The sequence below is a fragment of the Durio zibethinus genome, chromosome 26 (genome assembly GCF_047325235.1).
Source record: "Durio zibethinus cultivar Kanyao isolate XHJ-2024 chromosome 26, ASM4732523v1, whole genome shotgun sequence".
Classification (NCBI taxonomy): Eukaryota; Viridiplantae; Streptophyta; class Magnoliopsida; order Malvales; family Malvaceae; genus Durio; species Durio zibethinus.
The window spans coordinates 11,300,821-11,321,393 of NC_143187.1; the positions used below are offsets into that span (position 1 = coordinate 11,300,821).

At 33.1% G+C, this 20,573-nt stretch overlaps 3 protein-coding genes across 4 annotated transcripts; all 3 read right to left on the reverse strand.

The window, feature by feature from the left end:
• Window positions 1-7,006: 7,006 nt before the first annotated feature.
• On the reverse strand, window positions 7,007-10,267 carry LOC111318784 (BTB/POZ domain-containing protein At3g22104-like). The gene is made up of 3 exons (XM_089755345.1): window positions 9,719-10,267; window positions 7,977-9,077; window positions 7,007-7,616 (listed from the first exon to the last, which is right to left on the reverse strand). The coding sequence occupies exons 1-3, from the start codon at window positions 9,728-9,730 to the stop codon at window positions 7,170-7,172; spliced, it is 1,560 nt and encodes a 519-aa protein (XP_089611471.1). The 5' UTR covers window positions 9,731-10,267; the 3' UTR covers window positions 7,007-7,169.
• Window positions 10,268-11,678: 1,411 nt separating this feature from the next.
• Window positions 11,679-15,980, reverse strand: LOC111275140 (uncharacterized). 2 transcript variants are annotated; one of them, XM_022860303.2, is made up of 7 exons: window positions 15,644-15,980; window positions 14,414-15,431; window positions 14,059-14,249; window positions 13,185-13,229; window positions 12,768-12,804; window positions 12,520-12,578; window positions 11,679-12,393 (listed from the first exon to the last, which is right to left on the reverse strand). In XM_022860303.2, exons 1-7 carry the CDS (start codon window positions 15,742-15,744, stop codon window positions 11,961-11,963), a joined length of 1,884 nt encoding a protein of 627 aa, XP_022716038.1. In that variant the 5' UTR covers window positions 15,745-15,980; the 3' UTR covers window positions 11,679-11,960. The 2 variants fall into 2 exon arrangements, with proteins under 2 accessions (XP_022716038.1, XP_022716039.1); XM_022860304.2 differs by lacking the exon at window positions 13,185-13,229 and having other exon boundaries at window positions 15,644-15,977.
• Window positions 15,981-16,906: 926 nt separating this feature from the next.
• On the reverse strand, window positions 16,907-19,464 carry LOC111318785 (alpha-farnesene synthase-like). The gene is made up of 7 exons (XM_022921654.2): window positions 19,260-19,464; window positions 18,764-19,034; window positions 18,284-18,656; window positions 17,964-18,182; window positions 17,726-17,870; window positions 17,401-17,649; window positions 16,907-17,291 (listed from the first exon to the last, which is right to left on the reverse strand). The coding sequence occupies exons 1-7, from the start codon at window positions 19,416-19,418 to the stop codon at window positions 16,992-16,994; spliced, it is 1,716 nt and encodes a 571-aa protein (XP_022777389.1). The 5' UTR covers window positions 19,419-19,464; the 3' UTR covers window positions 16,907-16,991.
• Between the last annotated feature and the right edge of the window lie 1,109 nt (window positions 19,465-20,573).

A 20,573-nucleotide genomic window follows, 5' to 3' on the forward strand; every position in this document is an offset into this window, starting at 1 on the left:
TGCTTGAGTGGTTGAGAACCGGCCACTTAAAGATGTTCGTGTCCCGACAAAATATAACGGGGAAATCTAGGAGCACTCGTCCGTAACAATCGCCTCGAAGACATGCTCGTTCAGAAGGTCACATCATTTATAATTTGGAGGGTACGAGGTTCACGAAATTTTGAATTCTGAAAATAAATATAATTTTTTAAAAAATACGATATTTAAGATTTTTTTTATTTTTAAGATATTTTATAAATAAATTTATTTATTTAATTGAAGAGAATATACATATATTAATTTATGAATAATTATCATAATTTTTTTTATATATATGATAATACATTTTTATTGATTTTTATTAATAATAAATATTCAAATAACAAATTATACTTTTAACAATAAAAAAAATAAATATTTTATTTGATTTTTTTAATAAAATATCATCAATAAAAAAAGTTATGAATTATTTAAGATGTTTTTTATTGAAAAATACTTTAAATAATCATTTTTATTTTTTTCAAATGAATTATTTAAGGTATGATCCAAAAGCACCTTAAATAAATGTCATTTAAAAAATACGAAAGGATTATTTAAGGCCACTTTAAATATTTTTTTTTATTATTTATAAGATTTAAGAGATAAAATATTAAATAACTAAAGTAACTCAATCAGTTAGAGTATATGGTTATTAATTATAAGGTTATAGGTTTATTACTCATTCTACTACTTTAATGTTTTTTAAGAACACTATTTAAGATGTTTTTTACTAAAAATATCTTAAATAATTTTTTTCATTACTTATAAGATTTAAGAGATAAAATATAAAAAAATTTGGAATAACTCAATTGGTTAGAGTATATGATTATTAATCATAAAATTATAGGTTCGACTCCTCCCTCTAACATTTATTTTTGGGGATTACTTATAAGACTTAAATAATTCATTTTATTACCTAAAAGATTGGAGTAACTCAGTTAGTTAGAACGTATGGCTATTAAATATAAAGTTGTAGGTTTGACCCCTCCATCTAGTGTTTATTTTTTTATATTACTTATAAGATTTTTTTAGAGATTATTTAAGGTATTTATAGTCAAAAAACGCTTAAATAACATTGATCAATTTTTTAGGGGATTATTTAAGATGGTTTTTAGTCAAAAAATGCTTTAAATAATTTTATTCAATTTTTAATAGATGATTATTTAAGACGTTGACGTTTTCTGGTAAAAATGTATTAAATAATCTTTACAAAAATTGAATCAGATTATTTAAAGTATTTATTACCAGAAAACACCTTAAATAATGTTGGTCAATTTTTTTTAGAATTATTTAACACATTTTTTTGCCAAAAAACATCTTTAATAGTCCTTAAAAAAATTAAATAGAATTATTTAAAGTGTTTTTCATGAAAAACGCCATTAAATACAATATAAAAAAAAATTTAATAGTAAAAACCATAACTAACTTGTAATCATTTCACATGTACTTAATGATTATTTTATTATTTTTTATTCAAGTTAAATTTAAAAATAACATAAAATTTTTTTCAAAATTTTAAAATATCACTAAAAAATTAATTTTTAATTTCAAAACTTTGAATACTACTCAAAACTCCCGTTAAGATGTACCTTATAACTTCTCAAAAGCATTTTTACTTTTCTTCCAACCATCTCTCTCTTGACTTCGTAAAGCTCAAAAGTTAAGCTCACAAGCTACAATGACTCATAATCTTGTTTCTTAAAATTTTTTTTTCCCTCTATTTTGCCATCAACGAGTTTACTTGATTTATAAAATAAAGATTCGCATTTTTCTTTTTTTTTAATATAAATTATATTTATTTTTTCTGTTTTTTTCAAAATAGGAATCTTTATATTTTTGTGGCTAAAAAAATTAAAGCCAGTTTTCAATGCTCAGGTCAATAGTGCTCACGTTCAACAAGATGATTCTGATTTTTTTCTAATTTGTTAAAAAGTTTATTTTTAGCATAATAATAAAATATAATGATAGCATTTCAGTGATATGCAAGCTTCTAAAATAAGTAGGCATTTTTTAGTAAAGTTGGAAGACCGTTGAACTGGTATATAGAAGAATGCCAACATTAGCTGATGGACAGAACATCTATACTTGGAGATATCATAAATTGCATGGAAGAACTTCAGAAAGGATCACTAAGCTCGAGAAAGAAGAAACAATAGTGGGTAGCAATCAAGTGAGTTTAAGGAGCAACCTAACGGAGAAAAGCCAAATGAAATGCTGTTGATAACTTCCCCAAATAGAGATTTCTGCTTCAATTATAAATTAACCATTAAATAAACAAGTAATTGAAGACTTTGTTTTATATTGTATATCTATTCATGTAATAAAACAAAGTTTGATGGATATCTGTCGTGCAACCAAACCAGGATTGTTACTATCTTTAGAAAACACATTGGAAGCACTAAGCCTTGAGATTCAAGATTGTGTTAATTATAAGTTGCTTCAATGATTTTTCAATGCAAGCTTCCTATTTAGAGGTGTGCCTTTTATCTTTAACTTTTCTTCAAGTTTTATGTCGATGTCTAAGTTTTAAATCTACCAATATTTTCTTCAATAAATCTTTCTTTTGATTTATTAGGTAGCACAGCAGAGGACATTGATAAGTTCTAGAGGCATACAGCAAACATTATTCAAAAATACAAACTATGGAGGAAGATTTTTGCAAAAAATAAGGAAAATAAGATGATTATCTAACAAATCCTAAAGAGACGAAATTTCTCTGAGTTCTTTAAATATATGCAAGAGCTGCAATGACATTTTCCTATTAATAAGTATTGTTTATTCATTGGATCCATCTCACATCTTACCATAAATTACCTACCTTCTTTTGAAGCATCGAACATTATTCCTCCATTAAAATTATTCAATTGATTTGTTGTTAGATATAAAGTTTAATTTGTTATTGTTATTGTTTAAAATTATTCAATTGATGGATATGAATAATTAAAAAAGTTTTTTTTTTTTTTTTTTTTAAATTTGTGATGGAATAAAAATGTATTCAGAGCAAAGTGCAAAACCCGATTTATTTTTTTGGCCAATAACCCAAACAATAGGTAACTGATTTTATTAAAAATAATATTACGTGGACCAATAGATGATCTAAGCGTTGAAAAGCGGGTCTCAAAACAGCGGTGGCTAGCATTCATCATGTACAATTGCTCTGGTCTGACTGATCTCCCTCTTACTCTATCCAAAACACAATAAATGATTTCCATATTTTTTATCCACTGTGCCCACTCCTGTGCGGGCAGTTTCTTTACTTTCGAATTTTGATGCATTCCGGGGACACCAACTTTCTATTAATTTTGATTCAAAGTTTCTTTCAAAGTTTAATTAATACTAAAATCACAACATATAGTTACTAGCATTATTTTGAGACAGGGAAAGCATGACGTTAGATATCTCACCATCACCAATAACTTCTTTCAACAATTATAGACCAATACAGAAAAAACAAGAATAAAGTTTACAGAAAGAGTAAGGAATTAATGACCAGATCCATTTATAAATCAACATGTTCATTCTTTTGTAACAAATGATATGCAACATATAATATAAATGAAGATATGCTTTCCATTTAAAAACTTATGATGAAAATTGAGCATATATATGGGATTCGAAACCTAACATCTACAGTTTTGTGTTATTATTAAATTATAATTTTTTATGTATAAAAAAAATTATTTTGCTCTTTGAGTTATTTCAAATTGTGTGTCCTCAAATACTATGTACCTCAATCCAGCAATAGAAGATTTTCCGAGCTGAAAATGGAATTTTATATGATTTATTATTATGAAGACAAGAAATTTAGCTTTTTCTCGGGCATTTTGGTCCTCCGAAGTGCAAAGCCTCGGCTTGTTTGTCTTACATTTTCAACTATTTTTTTTTATATAAAAAATTTGAAATAGGTAAGATGTTTAATTTTTTAAATCATAATAAAATATATCGTATCTGATAATTAAAAATAGATTATTTCAAATTATGTATTTGAGATAATACTAACAAATAATCATTAATAAAATTTAAACTCAAAATTTTTTTATCGGGAAGGACAAATCTAATAATCATTCGTTGGTTACATTTTTAATTATAATATTATTTGGTTTACTTTTAATCCATTGTTGTTCAAAATTGATTTTATTTTGATCCGTACCATAAAGATCATGTATAATCATGCCACGTTACGCGAGCCTAATAAAAATCAATAATTTTGTAAAAGTTTTGTTTAATTTTGTTATATGATAATATAATTTTAGAATAAATAAGTTTATGAATATTGGATTATCTATAATTATATTCAAATCATAATTACTAATAATTTTGCTCTACATGTTCTGTAATACGCTTAATCTAATTAAAAGAGACGTAGGTTACTCACTTCTTTAATTTGTTATAATATTTTATATTTTAATATTTACATTTTTAGAATTTAGATTTAACTAGAACTTGCATTAGGAAGATTATCACCTGCTTTTATTTTTATATAGTTTTGAATTGGGTAGTTTTTTTTTTTTTGTCAGAAAACTGAGTAGTTTATTGGTTGGTTTGATATTTTATATTGAAGACTTAAAGGTTTTATATTTATATTATTTAGTTATGTTATTTATATTTTGAAGACTTAAAGGTTTTATAAATATTATACAGGAGATGTTAAATTTTTAGTTTAAATAGTATATCTGTTGTTTTACATGCTATGAGATTATGCCCTAGATCGTTGGTTTTGGATGTGACATTTTTTTTTCTGTAGGTTTGTTGCAGAGAGAGGAAGTAAAAAATATGTAAACTTTTTTGTTTAGAGGAAGGGTTGATGATGACGATGAAGACGTACTTGGGCTCCGGAGAGACCAGAAACGGCGCCAATTGATTCCGGTTAGGCGCGAAGGTTAGAGCCCACTGATAACCGAAGACAAACTCTAAAAGAATTTCAGCCCAAATTCTTGGGTTGGATGTATTGCGAGTGCCGCTGATCGATATGGGCGACCCTATAGCCCATTAAAGTTCACATTTCAATTGATTAGCACTCAGGCCCATTAGTAAGAAGCCGAACTTTACCTTGGTTCCCTCTCTTTTTTGTTCCATGGCGCAGTTCATTAGCTCAATGCTTTGACTATAGTCTATAAAACATAAGAAATTTTAACGCCTCGAGATAAGGCTTTGGTCTTGACTTGACATTCATTAATGATCCCAGCACCCCACAAATTGGTAGACTAAAAAAAAAAAATCAGTAATATCTAAGTTGTTGGCGATTGTATCTAAGAGAGTAATAGCATTGCTGCCCCTTTCAAGTGTCACGAACTTAAGAAAGAGTTCTGAATCTCACATCGAATATAATAGGAGGCTCATTGGAGTATAAAAGAATTCATATTATCTCCGTCTTGTGATATGCCTTTTGTAGAACAAAATCGTAAGGTCATGGAGATCAGAGCGGATAATACCTCACAAAGGTGTGAACCGTGATCAGAAAGGCTGATCTAGGACGCCGGAAGGGTGAATGCCCGGGTCTTGGAGCCACGCAGGTTCGAAGCTTAAGTCTCGACCCGTAACAAGTGGTATCAGAGCCAACCCTAAACCGTTCGATCCACGCCAAGCACCTCAAAAGGAGGCAGGCAGGGTGGCCAGCCTCCGTGACGAGAACGTAATGAAGTTGGGTGCGGGAGAATGTCACGGACCTAAGGAAGAGTCCTGAATCTCACATCGAACATAAAGGTCACTGAGGTATAAAAGGGTTCACACTATCTCTACCTTGTGAGGTCATGAGGGCCAGAGCGGATAATACCTCATAAGGATGTGAGTGACAGGAAGGCTGATTTGAAACGCCGAAAAGATGAATGTCCAGATCCCGAAATCGCACGGATTCGAAACTTAAGTCTCGACCCGTGACACAAGAATGTTGGTCCAAACCCATGCATTAATGGCTCACACAAATCCTGGTTCAGTAAATTGCTGCACTCTTCCAAAATAAACATGGCAGTTTTCTTTTTCTTGGGAGTGCCATGTAATTTGACCCTCCTTTGATGTCCTTATTCATGGTTAATCATTAGTTCATTATTTAATTCTCATTCTCCAAGGAAAAGACACAACCATATTTTTGAAACTTGAAGCCCCAACGTCGATTTGCCAAACTTTTCCACTATAATCTTTAGGTCATGGTTCAAACACAAAAGAAAATTTAAGGTAAAAACCATGCAGGTTGATTTGTCTGTCATTTATCTTTTACATGAACAAACGTTGCCTTAAAAATGTAAGTGAATGCAGACATTCTGGGGCTCCTAAATCCGCATTGTAGTGAGCCCGTAACCACGCATGCTGTACGCCGCATAGTTCGCAGGCTGCCTTGGCAGGGACTGACTATCAGTTCGGATATTCCTTTAGAAACATCCATTAATATTTCTCTAGTCTTTGGTTAAGAGAGGACATAGATACAGCCAATGTCTCTGGTATTTTTTAATGTGTGTGAAAGTTCATTAATTCTTGCCTTTATGCCAGCTTATTCTGACTTTTACTTAAGTAGCTTAATAAGTCGGCTTGATAACTACGACAAACTAAACTTTGATATAAGTGGTTAGAAATTGTAATGGAAATGCTTTGCTCTGCCCGCCCCAAACTGGCAGCAATTTTCTACCTGATGCAGTAGCTCTTGTTGGAAAACTAATTATAAAGTCATGACAATTTAGGTTTCTTCTTTTAGAGAAGTAAATTTTGAGATGTTTCAACAATGACTGCTTTTTTCAGTACATTTCATTGACATTCAACGAACTATTCTTTGTCTTCAATTTGGAACTTGAACTTTCTTTTGACTTCTTTCTGTATTTCACTTTGATCATGTCAAAAGAGCACACTTCCAAGTAAGCAAAATCTTAATTTGGAAATCATAAAGTACAAATGAATTAAGATCCTCATCCTTCCATCTAATATGATTTTATGAGTATGCAAACCAGTGTCCTGCTCTTGTTTCTACAGTTCTTCTAGAATGAAGCAAGACCAGAGGAGATATCCCAAATCCAATCTATTGAATATTTGCTGCCAACTGATCATTCTTTACAAAATTTCAAACAAAAATAATTTGCATTTACATTCATTGGCTTCATCCTATACAAATATTTCATATCAATGTAGGGGAAAAACCATAAAGACTTTGAAGGCAAGACTGCCTTTCAAGAACATAGTTTTGGCAAGAATCTAGCATTATTACCAAGACTGGATAATCTTGTTCTTGGTATGTTTCCTATCTGAGTCTGCATTTTCCCACAGAACTTATCCAGTTCTGTTACTCTGCATTGCATTCCTTGCAGCTGTACATCAAGTTGCTCGGCTTTCCTGGGAAGGTTGATTCTTTTGGCATACAGAAGGATTTGATCGGAATTTTCTTTCTCATTGATACTTTCCTCAGCAGAGATGGAACCACTGAAGGTGTCAAGATGTTTTTTGTCCTCAAGTAAAATTTCAAGCTTGGACTGCTGATTAATGAAAGCTTGTATTGCTATTCTTGATGGAAATTTGGAGTTCCGAGCCAAGTGTCTCAGTGCATCTGTTGAAAGCTTTGCATAGTTAAGTGCACTACAGATTCTCATTTTTTCTGCTTCACATAGTCCACCATGAACCTGCTTAGAAAAAATTCGAGTTTTTGGATTAGCACAGATCCTAATAACTAATAAGTGATTTCATTCTAGTACGAATAATCAAATTAGAATTAGCATGTAGACAACTGGCGATAATATTAGTTTTACCCCTTTCATTTGTATATTCAATGAATCTATCTAAATTGTAGAAACCTGAAGTGATTGAGCCCTAGCAACAGGCCTGCTACTTGCTACTGCCATTACATCACATAAGGAGTACACTCTACCAGCATCATATTTCAATTCTAAGAACCATAGAGAATCAGGTTCATTCTAAAATTTGTGCAAAGCAATTAATTGCATTTATAACAAGGGTAGCTATTCATAAGTAGATGGAAATACCTCTAGATAAATGTCTATGGCTTGAAAAAGCCTATCATGGGATTCTCTGGCAGTATCTGGGAGCAGCATGACTAATGCTGCAAACTTTGAAGGGTTCAGATGGGAATCCGCTGCCACTTCCAAAAGGTACAAGTCAAGTAAGCTAACAACTTTTCTTAATCGCAATGGGGATAAGCAACAAATTCCTTCATTGCAAAATGCTTTTACCAGTCTAAGTACCAGATTCACATCATACATATAATCTTTCCTGTGTGGGGATGGAACAAGCAGAAAATCTATAGTTGCTTGATCCAGTTGTGAACCAATAAGATTTTCCAAAAGGGATTTGCAATATTTGCTAATTTTCAACCTCGAAGCCACTCGAAACATATCAAATAAGAGCTTGCAAGAAAGGGAGCTCCTATCAAGTAAAGAAACCAGATTGACTATGACCTCTGTGATTTTGCACTTCTCAATAGGGGTGGCGCTAAGAAATCTTGATCTTTGATAACAGAAGAGGAACTTATTAATCGTAGCATGATCGAAATGCTGGCATATCATCATTTTTATTACCTTGTCAATCAAATCAATATTCAAAAACAGAAGATCCTCAAACCACCAAGATATTTGAGAGAAATTGTTTCTGATACTATAGCTGCTCCTTGTATCACAGGAACACAGGAAACTGGAGTTCTCTGAGGAAGATGTGTATGGGCTTGCAGCAATAGGAGAGGCAAGCCTTCCAATAACACAATCCAGAACCTTATCAAGTATTAGCGAAGAATTTGAGGTAGAAAGCAAATCTTGGCACTCTTTCAAAGCTATAAGTAGCTCAGACCAGGACCAGAAGCTGATACCATCTAGAGACTTTTTTGTTTGGTTTAACAAGCTAGGCCTGGGGCCATCACTCTCCAACTCCATAAATTGTGCAGCACAATTTAGTAGGACTATATTGGCGGGAGTTATCTCAGTTCTTCCCTTGTTATAGCAAAACCTTGCCACAAGCTCAAAACCCTCAGCTCCCCCCGGAAAGTCATGAAATACCACTTTCAGATTCCTGGTATCATCCATCAAATTACCAAACAATTTGCTGAATCTACCAGAGAAAGATGCAAGGGCTCTCTGCATTAAAAAAATAAATTGTAGAGGAATTATAGAACATACTAGGATTAATGAAAAGAAGGAATATTTTATGACATTTAATTCATTTTACACTAAAAAGCCTAGCGTTTACCGACTCAACAAAAAGCTATAAGTGAATCAAATAGTATTAATTAAACCTATACACACACAAAAAAAAAAAAAAAAAAAAAAAAACTGAAATAATCTTGCATTCTTAGGAAATTGTGGTAGGAAGTTGTTGTCAACAATAAATTTAAGAGTGGTCCTGTTTGTTCTGTAATCTAGTGGAGAGGGCCAAGATCCTTGGTGAAAGGAATAGATTACAAAAACCGGAAGAATCAGAAAAGACACATTAAAGAGAGTACACATCGTAGCAACACATTGACTACAACTGAACGCAAAAGATCATAAAGACTGAAACAGGATTGAGTTAAGCATCCCAACTGAAGTGAAAACGGCATGGGGTTTCAAGGTTCAGCCCTACAAAAACAGAAAAAAAAAAAAAAAAAGTTTGCCAAATGATATTTATAACTTGCTCTACCTAGAAAAAAACGAAGTGAGGTGAACAAACTAGAGTAGTAACTATCATTAAAACCCCATAAGCACGATAAAGGATTTAATGGTAAATAGAAAACTATTACCTTGTCTACCATGAAAACCTCTTAGCCATTGACATCCACTTGAAGATCACAGCAGACTTGCCAAAAAAGAAGAATATAAGGACATAAGCATTGAAGAGTGAAGCAAAGAGAGAAGGGAAAAAGAAACACAGTAGAAAAGTTGCTTGTAAGAAGAAGCTGGTGTGGTGTTGGTTGGTCAATGGACAATTGAGCATAAGAGACAAGGTTTGTTAGTAGAGATTAGATAAAGGAGGGGAGGGAATCAGAAGCTACGAGGCATTTTTAAAACAATGGAAGTTTTACAGTTGCAATTGCAGTGGGGCACCTACACTCTTTCCTTTCATTACCAAATACACGCCTTTTTCCTTTTTTTTTTTCCGAATTCACGTCCTTATAAAACGGTATCAAATCCGACAACGATGATTAAAAAAATGCATGTTTTAATCTTGCGATGTCTTAAATTTAAATTTTAACGTTTTTTAGTCTCAATCATATCATTATCATTAGTATATGATAAAAAAATTATAAAAAATTTTCATTGGTACTAAAATTTTTAACCTGTACATATGATGACACATATCTTAATTTTTATAAATTATAAATTTTTTATTTTTTAAATATACATTAAAAGATATATCGACATCTTAATTCTGTTTGTAAAATTAAAAAATTTTATTATCAATATATTTATCAATTTCTCAAAAAAAAATATATATATATATATATTAAAATATGTATATATGAAATGCCATTAGTTGTACTACTAAAAATCAGTTATAACTTTTAAGTAGAAATCATCAATTAATTTAATCAATATAAAGTTTATTTGACAGAACGAAAAAATTTTTCATTAGATCACAGTTACATTTTATAAATTCAATTTTTAAAGATTCAATTAGAAAACAAAATCATGTGATGAAAATTTTTTTTACCATGCGAAATGAACAATTAAATAATTACAATGAAAATTGGAGATGAAATTTGGTTTTCCACAAGAAAAAGGAAATCGAAACCGTGAAAGAGAAAGGAAGGACTTCATCCTACATTGTCAAACTAAGATAAGAAATACTTGCAAAAGTCATACTAGAAAATTGAAATGAGAACGATATATTTTCTATGATGCACGCTTTTCGAGGCCCATATATATACTTTTTGTTTCTCTTTTACATCCGATAATTCATATTGACCAAACAAAGGATGGACTTCAGCCTTTTCCGTTACTCGTGGCGACAGTTTCCATTGAGCCCGAGAGAGTAAAGAGGTTTTTAGTGGAGGCTGACTCTGGATTCCACTTATAAGGATATAGAGATTCGAGAAGCTGACCAAGTCTCAGATTTTTGTTTGTTGAGGCATAAAATCAAAGAAATTACTTTCCTTTTTTTTTAAATAAAAAGAAAAGCAAAAATGATATAACAGGAGCTCAAGAAGAGAAACAACTAGGCTAAATGGGCCCAACAGCTAAGAGTCCAAATGAACATTGGATAATATATATGACTCACCTATTTCAATGGATATAAGGCTTAGCTCATCTTAACTTTTCTCCAAACCTAATTGGATCAAACAAACACAAACAGGGAAAAGAGAAACCGTTAAAAGGAGAAAAATGGACAAGGAAACAAAAAAGCCCAAACTTAAGCTGGGCCGAAAGTCACAACAGTAGGCTCCAGTTGGCCCAAAATTGATTTAAGTATGCTCAATTTTGCCCGATCACAAAGAGTCCAAGGCTAAAGTCCAAAACGTGGGCTCAAAAGAGTAAAGAGTAAGCTGAATAGGCCCAAATAAGATGCAGTGTCCCTCAAGAGAAATAATTAACTCAAATTAGCCCAAAACGTGGGTCCAAGAGTAGCACTTAGGCCTCAAAGCATGGGCCCAAATCAAAAGATGAACACGCAGGCTAGAGGCCTAATATTAAACTCGACTTTTCCACTAGAATACTAGAAACTTTTAAAAGAATGCTTCTCCACGAGTCAATTAATCGATATTCTTCGGAAGTGCTTACGCAAACAGTAAGCTATTTCAGCTTGGTTTGGCAACGAAGTGTCTAAGAATAACATGGCAATTGATTCGGTATGCCAATTGTTCTGAAAAAATTCTTTTAAATGAAAATAAAAAAGTTCAGATGCATGGACTCATGAGCTCATAAGTTGCGACGGTACTCTTGACTCATTAGTCATACTGCACAATTATAACAACTGACTGCCAAAAGCCCATTACCAGTAACACGATCCGGTCACTGTGAAGAAGGCAACAAACCTCTCAGAATTTAGTAGCCATTTGTCTGAGGCCTTGGAGTTGGACCCATCAGCCGGGAAAATGGTATTTGGGTCCGACCAGTAAGTCCCTTTTGCCCAGCAACTCGATCATCTGTTTTCTGATCCGAGAATGATTTCGAAAAAGCTTGGGCAAGCTCCACTGCTGATGCTGCTTTTCCATACCGCAACCCAGCAGGCTTACGCCAGGTCTCAGGTGAAGGCTGTCTCTGCTGCTGCTGCTGCCTTTCAGTTTCCCTGCCATTCCGCCAATTTTCATTACGCCAATTCCTCCTTTGCATATCAACTCCTTCGCTGTCAACACGATTATTCCTCTCAGATTTTCTTCCAGCTCTCTGATCAACAGGAGGATTCTCAACTCTTTCACCATGGCGAGGAGCTGCTAGCTCAGCAACTTTTTCACTCCTTAAAAGATTATGTTTGACCCTTCACATAACAATACAGATTAATAATGACATGGTACTGTTTAAGTTTTTAGCGAATTGGTGAAAAAACCCAACAAGAAAAAGGGGCAAAATGCCCTCGTATGGTATGAAATACAAAAATCGCTACCTATCAGGATGATGGCCTGGCTCATGGTTGCTATCATCAATCCCTCTCTCCTTCAGAACCTGAGAAGCAGAACAGCAATCCTATCCGCTGTTACTATAAAATCACAAAAAAAATAAATAAATAAATAAAGACCACAATAACAAGTGTAAAGCTAAAATAATGAATTAAGTTATGTTGGCATCAACGAGAGTGATGAATCAACAAAATCATGAAACAATTCATTAAGCAAGCAAGAGAGATTCACTCACCAGTTCTCGTGGGCGAGCACCACCAAACAACGCATTTCTGCAACAATAACATCTAGCTAAATAGTTACTCATACACCTAAAGCAGGGAGCATATCACCTACAATTCTTTTTTACTACAATGCTACAATTATCCAATCAAAATAAAGATTTATATAGGGGTCCAACTTATAAATGTTGAATCTATATAAAATTTTGATGGAACCAACATAATTCAAAACTGTGATTGGTTAATTGTACTACAATCATTGTACGTGATATAATCCCCCTAAAGTGATGACTGTCCAGAAAATAAACTAAAAAAAAAAGCACCCTTATTCATTCAATATTACCGTAGAACTTGATAGGACATGCAAATAAAATATAGCACCATTATATGTAGCCTCTCATTGTAGACAGGTAAGATGCACAAGATCTAACCTATTATTCAAGTTAAGTAATGATAGATCAGTTTTGCATGGCGACCTGACAAATAGGTGACAAACAAATTAAAACTGTTGTAAAATTGCATTATCACGTTCTATACTGTAAATCATAGATGTCACTCTTTCACCTTTTCATTGTGCTTTAGTTGCTTCATAAGAAGGTTAAATGTGACTCAACAATTCATAGTAATTTAATGCCTAAAATCATGATTTAACGGCTAAGCTCAAAGTTCCCTATTTGGTCCTATGAGACTATTACATTCAAAGTTTACAAATCACCATAAATTTTCTTTTGAGAAATTAAAGAATTTTATGTTGCTCTTATCTCAAAAGTTACTCCTTTCAAAAATAATTATATATCAATTAAAGTCTAAATAATTCCACAAAACGTTCCTAATTTGACCTTCAAACTCATAAATTTATTTATTTATGTTTTCCAAATGTGTAAGGAAATAAAGACAACACTAGCATTCATAATGGACAAGGGATAAGAAATGCTAACAGAAATGGCCAAGTTAACAAAAATAAAAAAAGCTCACAAACACAAGAAAAGGAGGAAAACCAAACACAACACAACAGGACAAACAACTGATAGCTAGAGAACTTAGCTGCAATCAAAGATGCTCAGAGATATTCCATAACCAAATTTCTTAACATCAAATTTCTAATGCATTACTTTTGTCAGTCACATACCTCAACAATTCTGTCCCTCATCCTTAATGATTTACTCTTACCAAAGATGATAATACAAAGCAAACTTAATACATTCAAATTTAAAAACTGTCTCATGAGTTCATAATAAGAGGAATACGCATATATAAAGCACTCATACAGAGTAACATTAATTTAAAGTCTAGACGTATACTGACCCCTTCTCAATGTTTCCTTCCAATTGTTCAATGGGCTGCGAACGTGGCTTTAGATTCAGTTTTGGACGCTCCACTGTCTGGTTCGCACTCTCGCTGCCAGCTGAACCAGGTTTTGAAGTATTCACATGCTCATGTAAATCATTACCAATTTCAGTATGACTAAGATCAGATTCACTTAGCCGCTGGTGTCCCTATTTCAAGAAAATTATCATAATTAGGGGAGAACTAAATGAATGCAAACTTTTTCTTTATAGCAGGTTACATCCCTGCTTTCTTGGATAAATAAAAATCTGCCATCTATCCAAAAAAGGAAAAAAATAATATAAACTTCAATGATATAGCATCACATGAGTACCTGCTTAGAATCAATATCGGGTGATTCTAGACTACCCAATGGCTTAGTCCGAGGAAGTAAATTAAACTTGGGCCGCTCAGATGCTTCTGACAGCACGGATGGAGGCAACTGCAATTCAGAACCACCAAATTTGCCATCTGAACGAGTTGAATGAATTCCTTCACCATATATTACTGATTTCCTTTCTTTAGCTTCCAAACAATTAGGACCACGGTTCCTCTCATAGTTGTAAAACTCCTTTCGACCACCCTGAATTCCATCTTCAATATTCAAACCCTTTTCCACATGCCTTGCCAATATCACATCAGAATATTCCCTCACACCCACAACATTCATTCTGCTGTACGTCTTTTCATCATAACCCTGGGAGTGCAAACCATTTTCTGTTTCTGAATGTTTACTAATATCAATATCTTTCTGATATTGAAGGGACTGCTTTGACTGCCATCTACCTGATGAAACCTTTTCAAGTGCGCTAGCATGAGCCAACTTCGAGACAGCAATTTGTTCAGACCATACAGATTGTACAGGCTCAGCAACACTCACCGAAACCTCCTTCCGAGCTGCCCACGCATTAGGGTACGACCCAGAAGTAGCCTGCCCATGATTCCCCCCTGAACTATGAGAAATCACACCAATACAAGCAGCCTCAGACACTCTACTAGAGTATGAATTCCCAGCTCCACCCGACAATGGAGATACCGGAGCTGACCCATGTCGACCCGAAACCCTCCCTGCATAAGCAGACTCTGGTTTCAGCTCCACACGACTAGCTGGAACCCGAAAACTCTCATCACTAATAGTTCTACGCGGGACGGAAACCCCGTCTAACGGCTTTCTTTCATCCTCATCAAAATTACGACCAATATGCACTGAATTGGTAAGAAATGGAGTTTTATCATCAAAATGCCTAGTTGCGGGAGACGAATTGGGCCGGGCACGGTGATCAGGCCGGCCTTTCGGGTTTCCCCACGACGTTGCTCTATCATAACCTGAACGATCGGTAGGCCTAATAATCCTGTACCCATCAAATTCAATAAAAACAAAAAATTACATTAAATTAAAAATTAACAACTAGGGATTTCACTTGCAGATCCAGTGGCTTTCAGATCTAATACAAAAAAACCCAAATTTAAAATTTTGTATTATACACAGAAAGTACAAATCAAAAAATAAAAGAAAAAGAGAGATTGGATCAAATTAAACGAAAATTGAAATTTGGGTACTTACACGCCAGGGGCAGAAGGGAGAGGGAGATCGGTTGGGATTAAACCGCCATGAAAATCTTTTAATGTCATAGTGTTGCCACTGAAAGCTTTCTTCTTTGACATTTTCCCTTTGTTCCTTTGTCCCTCCGAAAACAATAATCTCTTACTCTCTCTCTCTCTCTCTCTTCGCTCTCTCTCTCTCTCTCTATATATATATATAAATATATATGAATTAATGAACGTGTAAAATCAAATAGAAAAATATATATATTAAAAAAGAGGAACCCCCGATATATGGAAGCTGGAATGAAAAAGAAGAAAATATAATAATAGGAAAAAAAAAAAGGAAGGATGGACAAGTTCTGAAGGGAGAAGGGGGGGGGGGGGGGGGGGGGGGGTTTGCCTCTTACTCACAGGCCCTCTGTTTTCTCTACTATACAAACAAAGGTTAATGTCGCTCTCAGGTCTCTCTGTCTCGGTTCTGTTCTTTGGGTGTACGGTTCTTCTTATTTTGCTTTTCTTTTTCCTTATTTCAGTTTCGTGGATCGGTCTTTCATTTGCCATTGAATCCGGGCTTGAGTTTCAGGTTTAAAAACAAAACCAGGGCTTGAAAAAGTCCTTACTCAACAATTTTACAATTCAAATAAGCTGGGCTTTGGACTATAAGAAAGGAATCTTGGGCTGGAGAAAGCCCTAAAACAATTTGGGCCAAGGCTTTTCTCACTTGGAGTCTTGGACCCCCATTATTTTAAACAATTTCAGTTGGTCAAACTTTTTTTTTTTACTGTTTGAAGAAATTTATTATTATATTATTATTTAATGTATATCCATTATTATACCCTAAACGGATGAACAGCAAAGACATGAATGGGATTGCAACTGATAGAAGAAGAAAAACTGAAACTGAAAACCCTTATAATGCATCTTTTCGAGTTTCCACAACCAACAGCCACTTTTCAAATAACATCTTTTAAACAACCAACAAAAACTATTATTACTAATATTTTTTAGAAGGGTAGAACATAATTTGAGATAGTAAAAAGATTATAAATATTAATATTTAAATTTTAAATTTATTAAATATTATTTTTTTAAAATAATTATAGAGACCAATTAAATTAAGTCTCAGTTCGACTATTAATGGTAATTGCTATCAAGACGGTTGCCCTCGTACTCGTGAGCTTAACAAGAGAATAATTGGTCGATTGCTTTAAAGGAGGCGAGAACTTTCAAATATCCACATCAAAGTTGTGAAATACGTAAAAACTTGTTAAGCACATATTCGTAAAGGTTATTTTGTCCTTGAAGCTGGATTTTTCTTTTTCCTTTTATTGCTTATTACTTGATCATACATACATTATAACTTCAATTTATTCAAGCTTGAAAGGCTCAATTAGGAGAGACAGGATGTGCCTTCGGGTCTCTTGGTCTTGAATGCCAAATCCATCTCCAAATTGGTAGATGCAATTCGCCATGCGTGCAAGATTAATGGTTACTTTGACAAAGGATTGCAGCGAAGGGGACTGAGTTCTAAAGCATTGGCCATTTATTTTCTTCCTTGTGTTGGTTATCGTGTCCTTAATATGCTCCTGAGCTTTTTCTTCTGAAACATTCACCTCTCGCATGTAGCACAGGATTGATGATGGAGCATCACCTCTCTCTTTCTCTGCCTGTTGGAAGTCATTTAATATTTTTTTTTAGCAATAATAATAATAATAAGAAGAAGAAACTTGACTGACTTAAAAATCAAGTCAGGAGAAAGAATAGGCAATTACTTACCACTGAAGTTGCCAAGTCGTTGCAGAGTCGGGTTATAATGGATATATTGCAAACAAGATCTTGATTTTTGCCCAGGAAATCGACCATGTCCTCTGCCACATCATCCCCCACAGAAAGCATAGAATGGACAGAAATCACAATGCCTCCCGATGAAATCAATGCATTGCTTAGATACTCCTGAAGGGAGGGTGTATATCCTTCATTGTACCACTTCGCTTCCACAAATTGTGCTTTACAAAATCCTGACCACTGAAGACAAGATCTAATGTAAAATCCAAAACATGAAACAGAACAAATAAATGGAAGCATTAATTATAAATAGTACCGCTTTCCTCAGATGAAGTAATGCCTGGACATTCCAACCATTGAGCTCTTGGATGTCATCTGCAATTTCATCGGTACTATCATATAGAGCTTGGAAGCATATCTTCATGCACTCTGGCAGCTGCTGAATTTTGCTTGAATCCCACCTGAATTTAAGACAATGTGCATTAGAGATGATTTACAACTGTGGCCTAAATGTCTACCGCATGTTGTACATAGGTAATTATATTGTACTTTACCTATCAACAGCGTCGGTGAATTGCTCTAGCTCTTCTAGGGAACCATAAATATCATAAACATCATCTAATACTAATATCATAGTGGTGATCTTAGTGAGACATTTTCTGAAACAACTATATTTAGGCTCATAAGCCAGTCCAACTGCGCATAAGAAACTTTCAGCCAGTCGATCTCTTGTGAAGTTTAAATGTTCCATTAGCCCCAGATTCCTCCACCACCTGAATATATATGACAGAGAAGAAACAAAATGTTTGATAGGTTAATTTAACTCTAAAAATTGTCAAGGATATTTTTTATTGGTTATTTCTTTGGTTGTCACCTGGAAATTTCGCTTAGATCTTTGTGAAGCGTAGCTTGGACTGTATTAAAGTTAAGTTTAGCCAGTTCAAGCAAAATTTTGTCTATGTTTTTATTGTTCTCGTACAGGGTGATGTGCCATTTGACATCAAACCACTGTACCCTCCAGTGCGTCGAAAGCTCCAAGGCATGGGCCACTTGCTTAGCTAGGTATGTATCCAGAGTAGAATAAACACTCCTAAGAGTTTCTGTAGAGAAAGCTTTAGCCTCATCCAAAATGTTTTCTCCTTCGAAACCTAGATACGAGGCCTCAAAAAGTTCAAGCAGTCCTTTGATTTCTGTGCATTTACTTACTGAGAATACGCCCATCTCATCCGAGAAGGCCTTGAACACATCTGAGTAATTCATGACAACAAGTTTGATCAGAGAATTAGATCATGGAAAATAGGATTTCGAAGCATGAAAAAAAAAAAATACATGGAGATAATAATTAGATTCATGCCTGGTGAAATCTCGTAGCCATAGAGCCTCAGGAGCCTGAAGCGTAACGCAGTTACGTAGAGGTCTTCTTCTGCTTCTTCGCCATTTTTCCTGTTCTTGGAAGATGCTACAGCTTGTAAAGCTTTCTGCGTTTCCTCAGCAAAGAGGTCCCCCAAACCTAGTTTTCTGATCATGTCAATCAGCTCCAGTTTAGCTAATTCTTCCACTGCTTCAACAAACATGCCCTTCACATTCTCTCTCAGCTTCTCGGCCCTTCTCTTGTATTCCTCCCCCTGCAAAAGAACATGATTAATTTCAAATTTTCAATTATTTCATGGCGCCTAAATTGGTTTAGGCTTCTGATCATGTAAAATATGTTGGCTTTTATAGTTGATTTTTATATTTCTTAATTTTCTACAGGGGAAAGGGGCTACATATTGACATTGACATGCAGGAAATGTTTTATATAAATTATATGGAGAAAGAGCGAGAAACTAGGATTTTAATCAAAATCTCACATCATATTTGCTACGAATAGATTGTAAGAAATCATATTTCCAAATGTTTGGCTTATAATTTGCAGATCGCCTTTGTTGTATCACTTCAATGGCTTCTGACTTCAATTGATAACTTGGAAATTTTTGCTGATCTGCTTGCAGTTGGTTATTGTAATCCATGGTGATTACAATTGTAAGCTGGGATAAATGGTAAGGGATTTAGGTTGATATATAGAGCAATGCTAAAATTGAACTACTATTGCAGAACATAAATGCCTTCGGCAGTGTTTATGCCATATTTATAGGCAGCCAAGGCACTAGGAGTGTCAATGTCAGTGTCAGTTAATTTGAGTTTACCTCCTATTGCCACTTGGTAAAGAACGTGGAATCGGTTAACTATGTGATTTGTTGGCACTAGGCAGGACTTTTATTTTTAATGATAAAGTTCAAATTTTATGAGTTTTTAATTAGGAATGTAAAAAAATTGAACTTTTAATAAATCATTTACGAATATGTTTAATTTTTATTTATTTATATTTGACTATTAAATTTAATAAACAATCGTAAATAGTATTTTTATATTTATTTATTAAATGAATTAAATACAAATAGAGATCTAACAAAGGTCATTTGATTTGTTTATGTTCACAAATAAATTCATTTAAAAATCATTTAAAATTTATTTATTTAAGATGTGTTTATATTCATTAATATTCGTTTATATTCAATAAATCATTTATGAATATATTTAATTTTTATTTGTTTATATTTATCTATTAAGCTTAATAAACAATCATAAATAATATTTTTACATTCATTTATTAAACGATTCAAATACAAATAAATGTTCATTTGATTCATTTATATTTATGAACAAACTCATTTAAAAATCATTTAAAACTTGTTTATTTATGGTGTGTTTATATTCATTTATATTTTTTTATTTGTTTATTATTCAATAATGATAATAATAAAATTATATTTTTATCTTTTACCCTAATCATATTTTAATATTCATTTAGGATTAATTTATGTTCGTTTATGATCTATTTATTTAAATTTATTTGATTATAATTTATTTATTATTCATGAATATATTTATTTATACATATATATTTATAAATATATTCGTTTAATATTCATAAATAAATTTATTTAATCAAATCTAATATAAACTAAATGTAAATATTTTATTATTTAAATTAATCAAATTAAAATAAACAAAATAATTTTCTTATCAAATACAAACTAAATTCAAACGAACTTAAAAACAAAACAAACAAATTACGAAAATATATTAATTTATTTATATTTAATTCATTTCTTCCTCTGCTA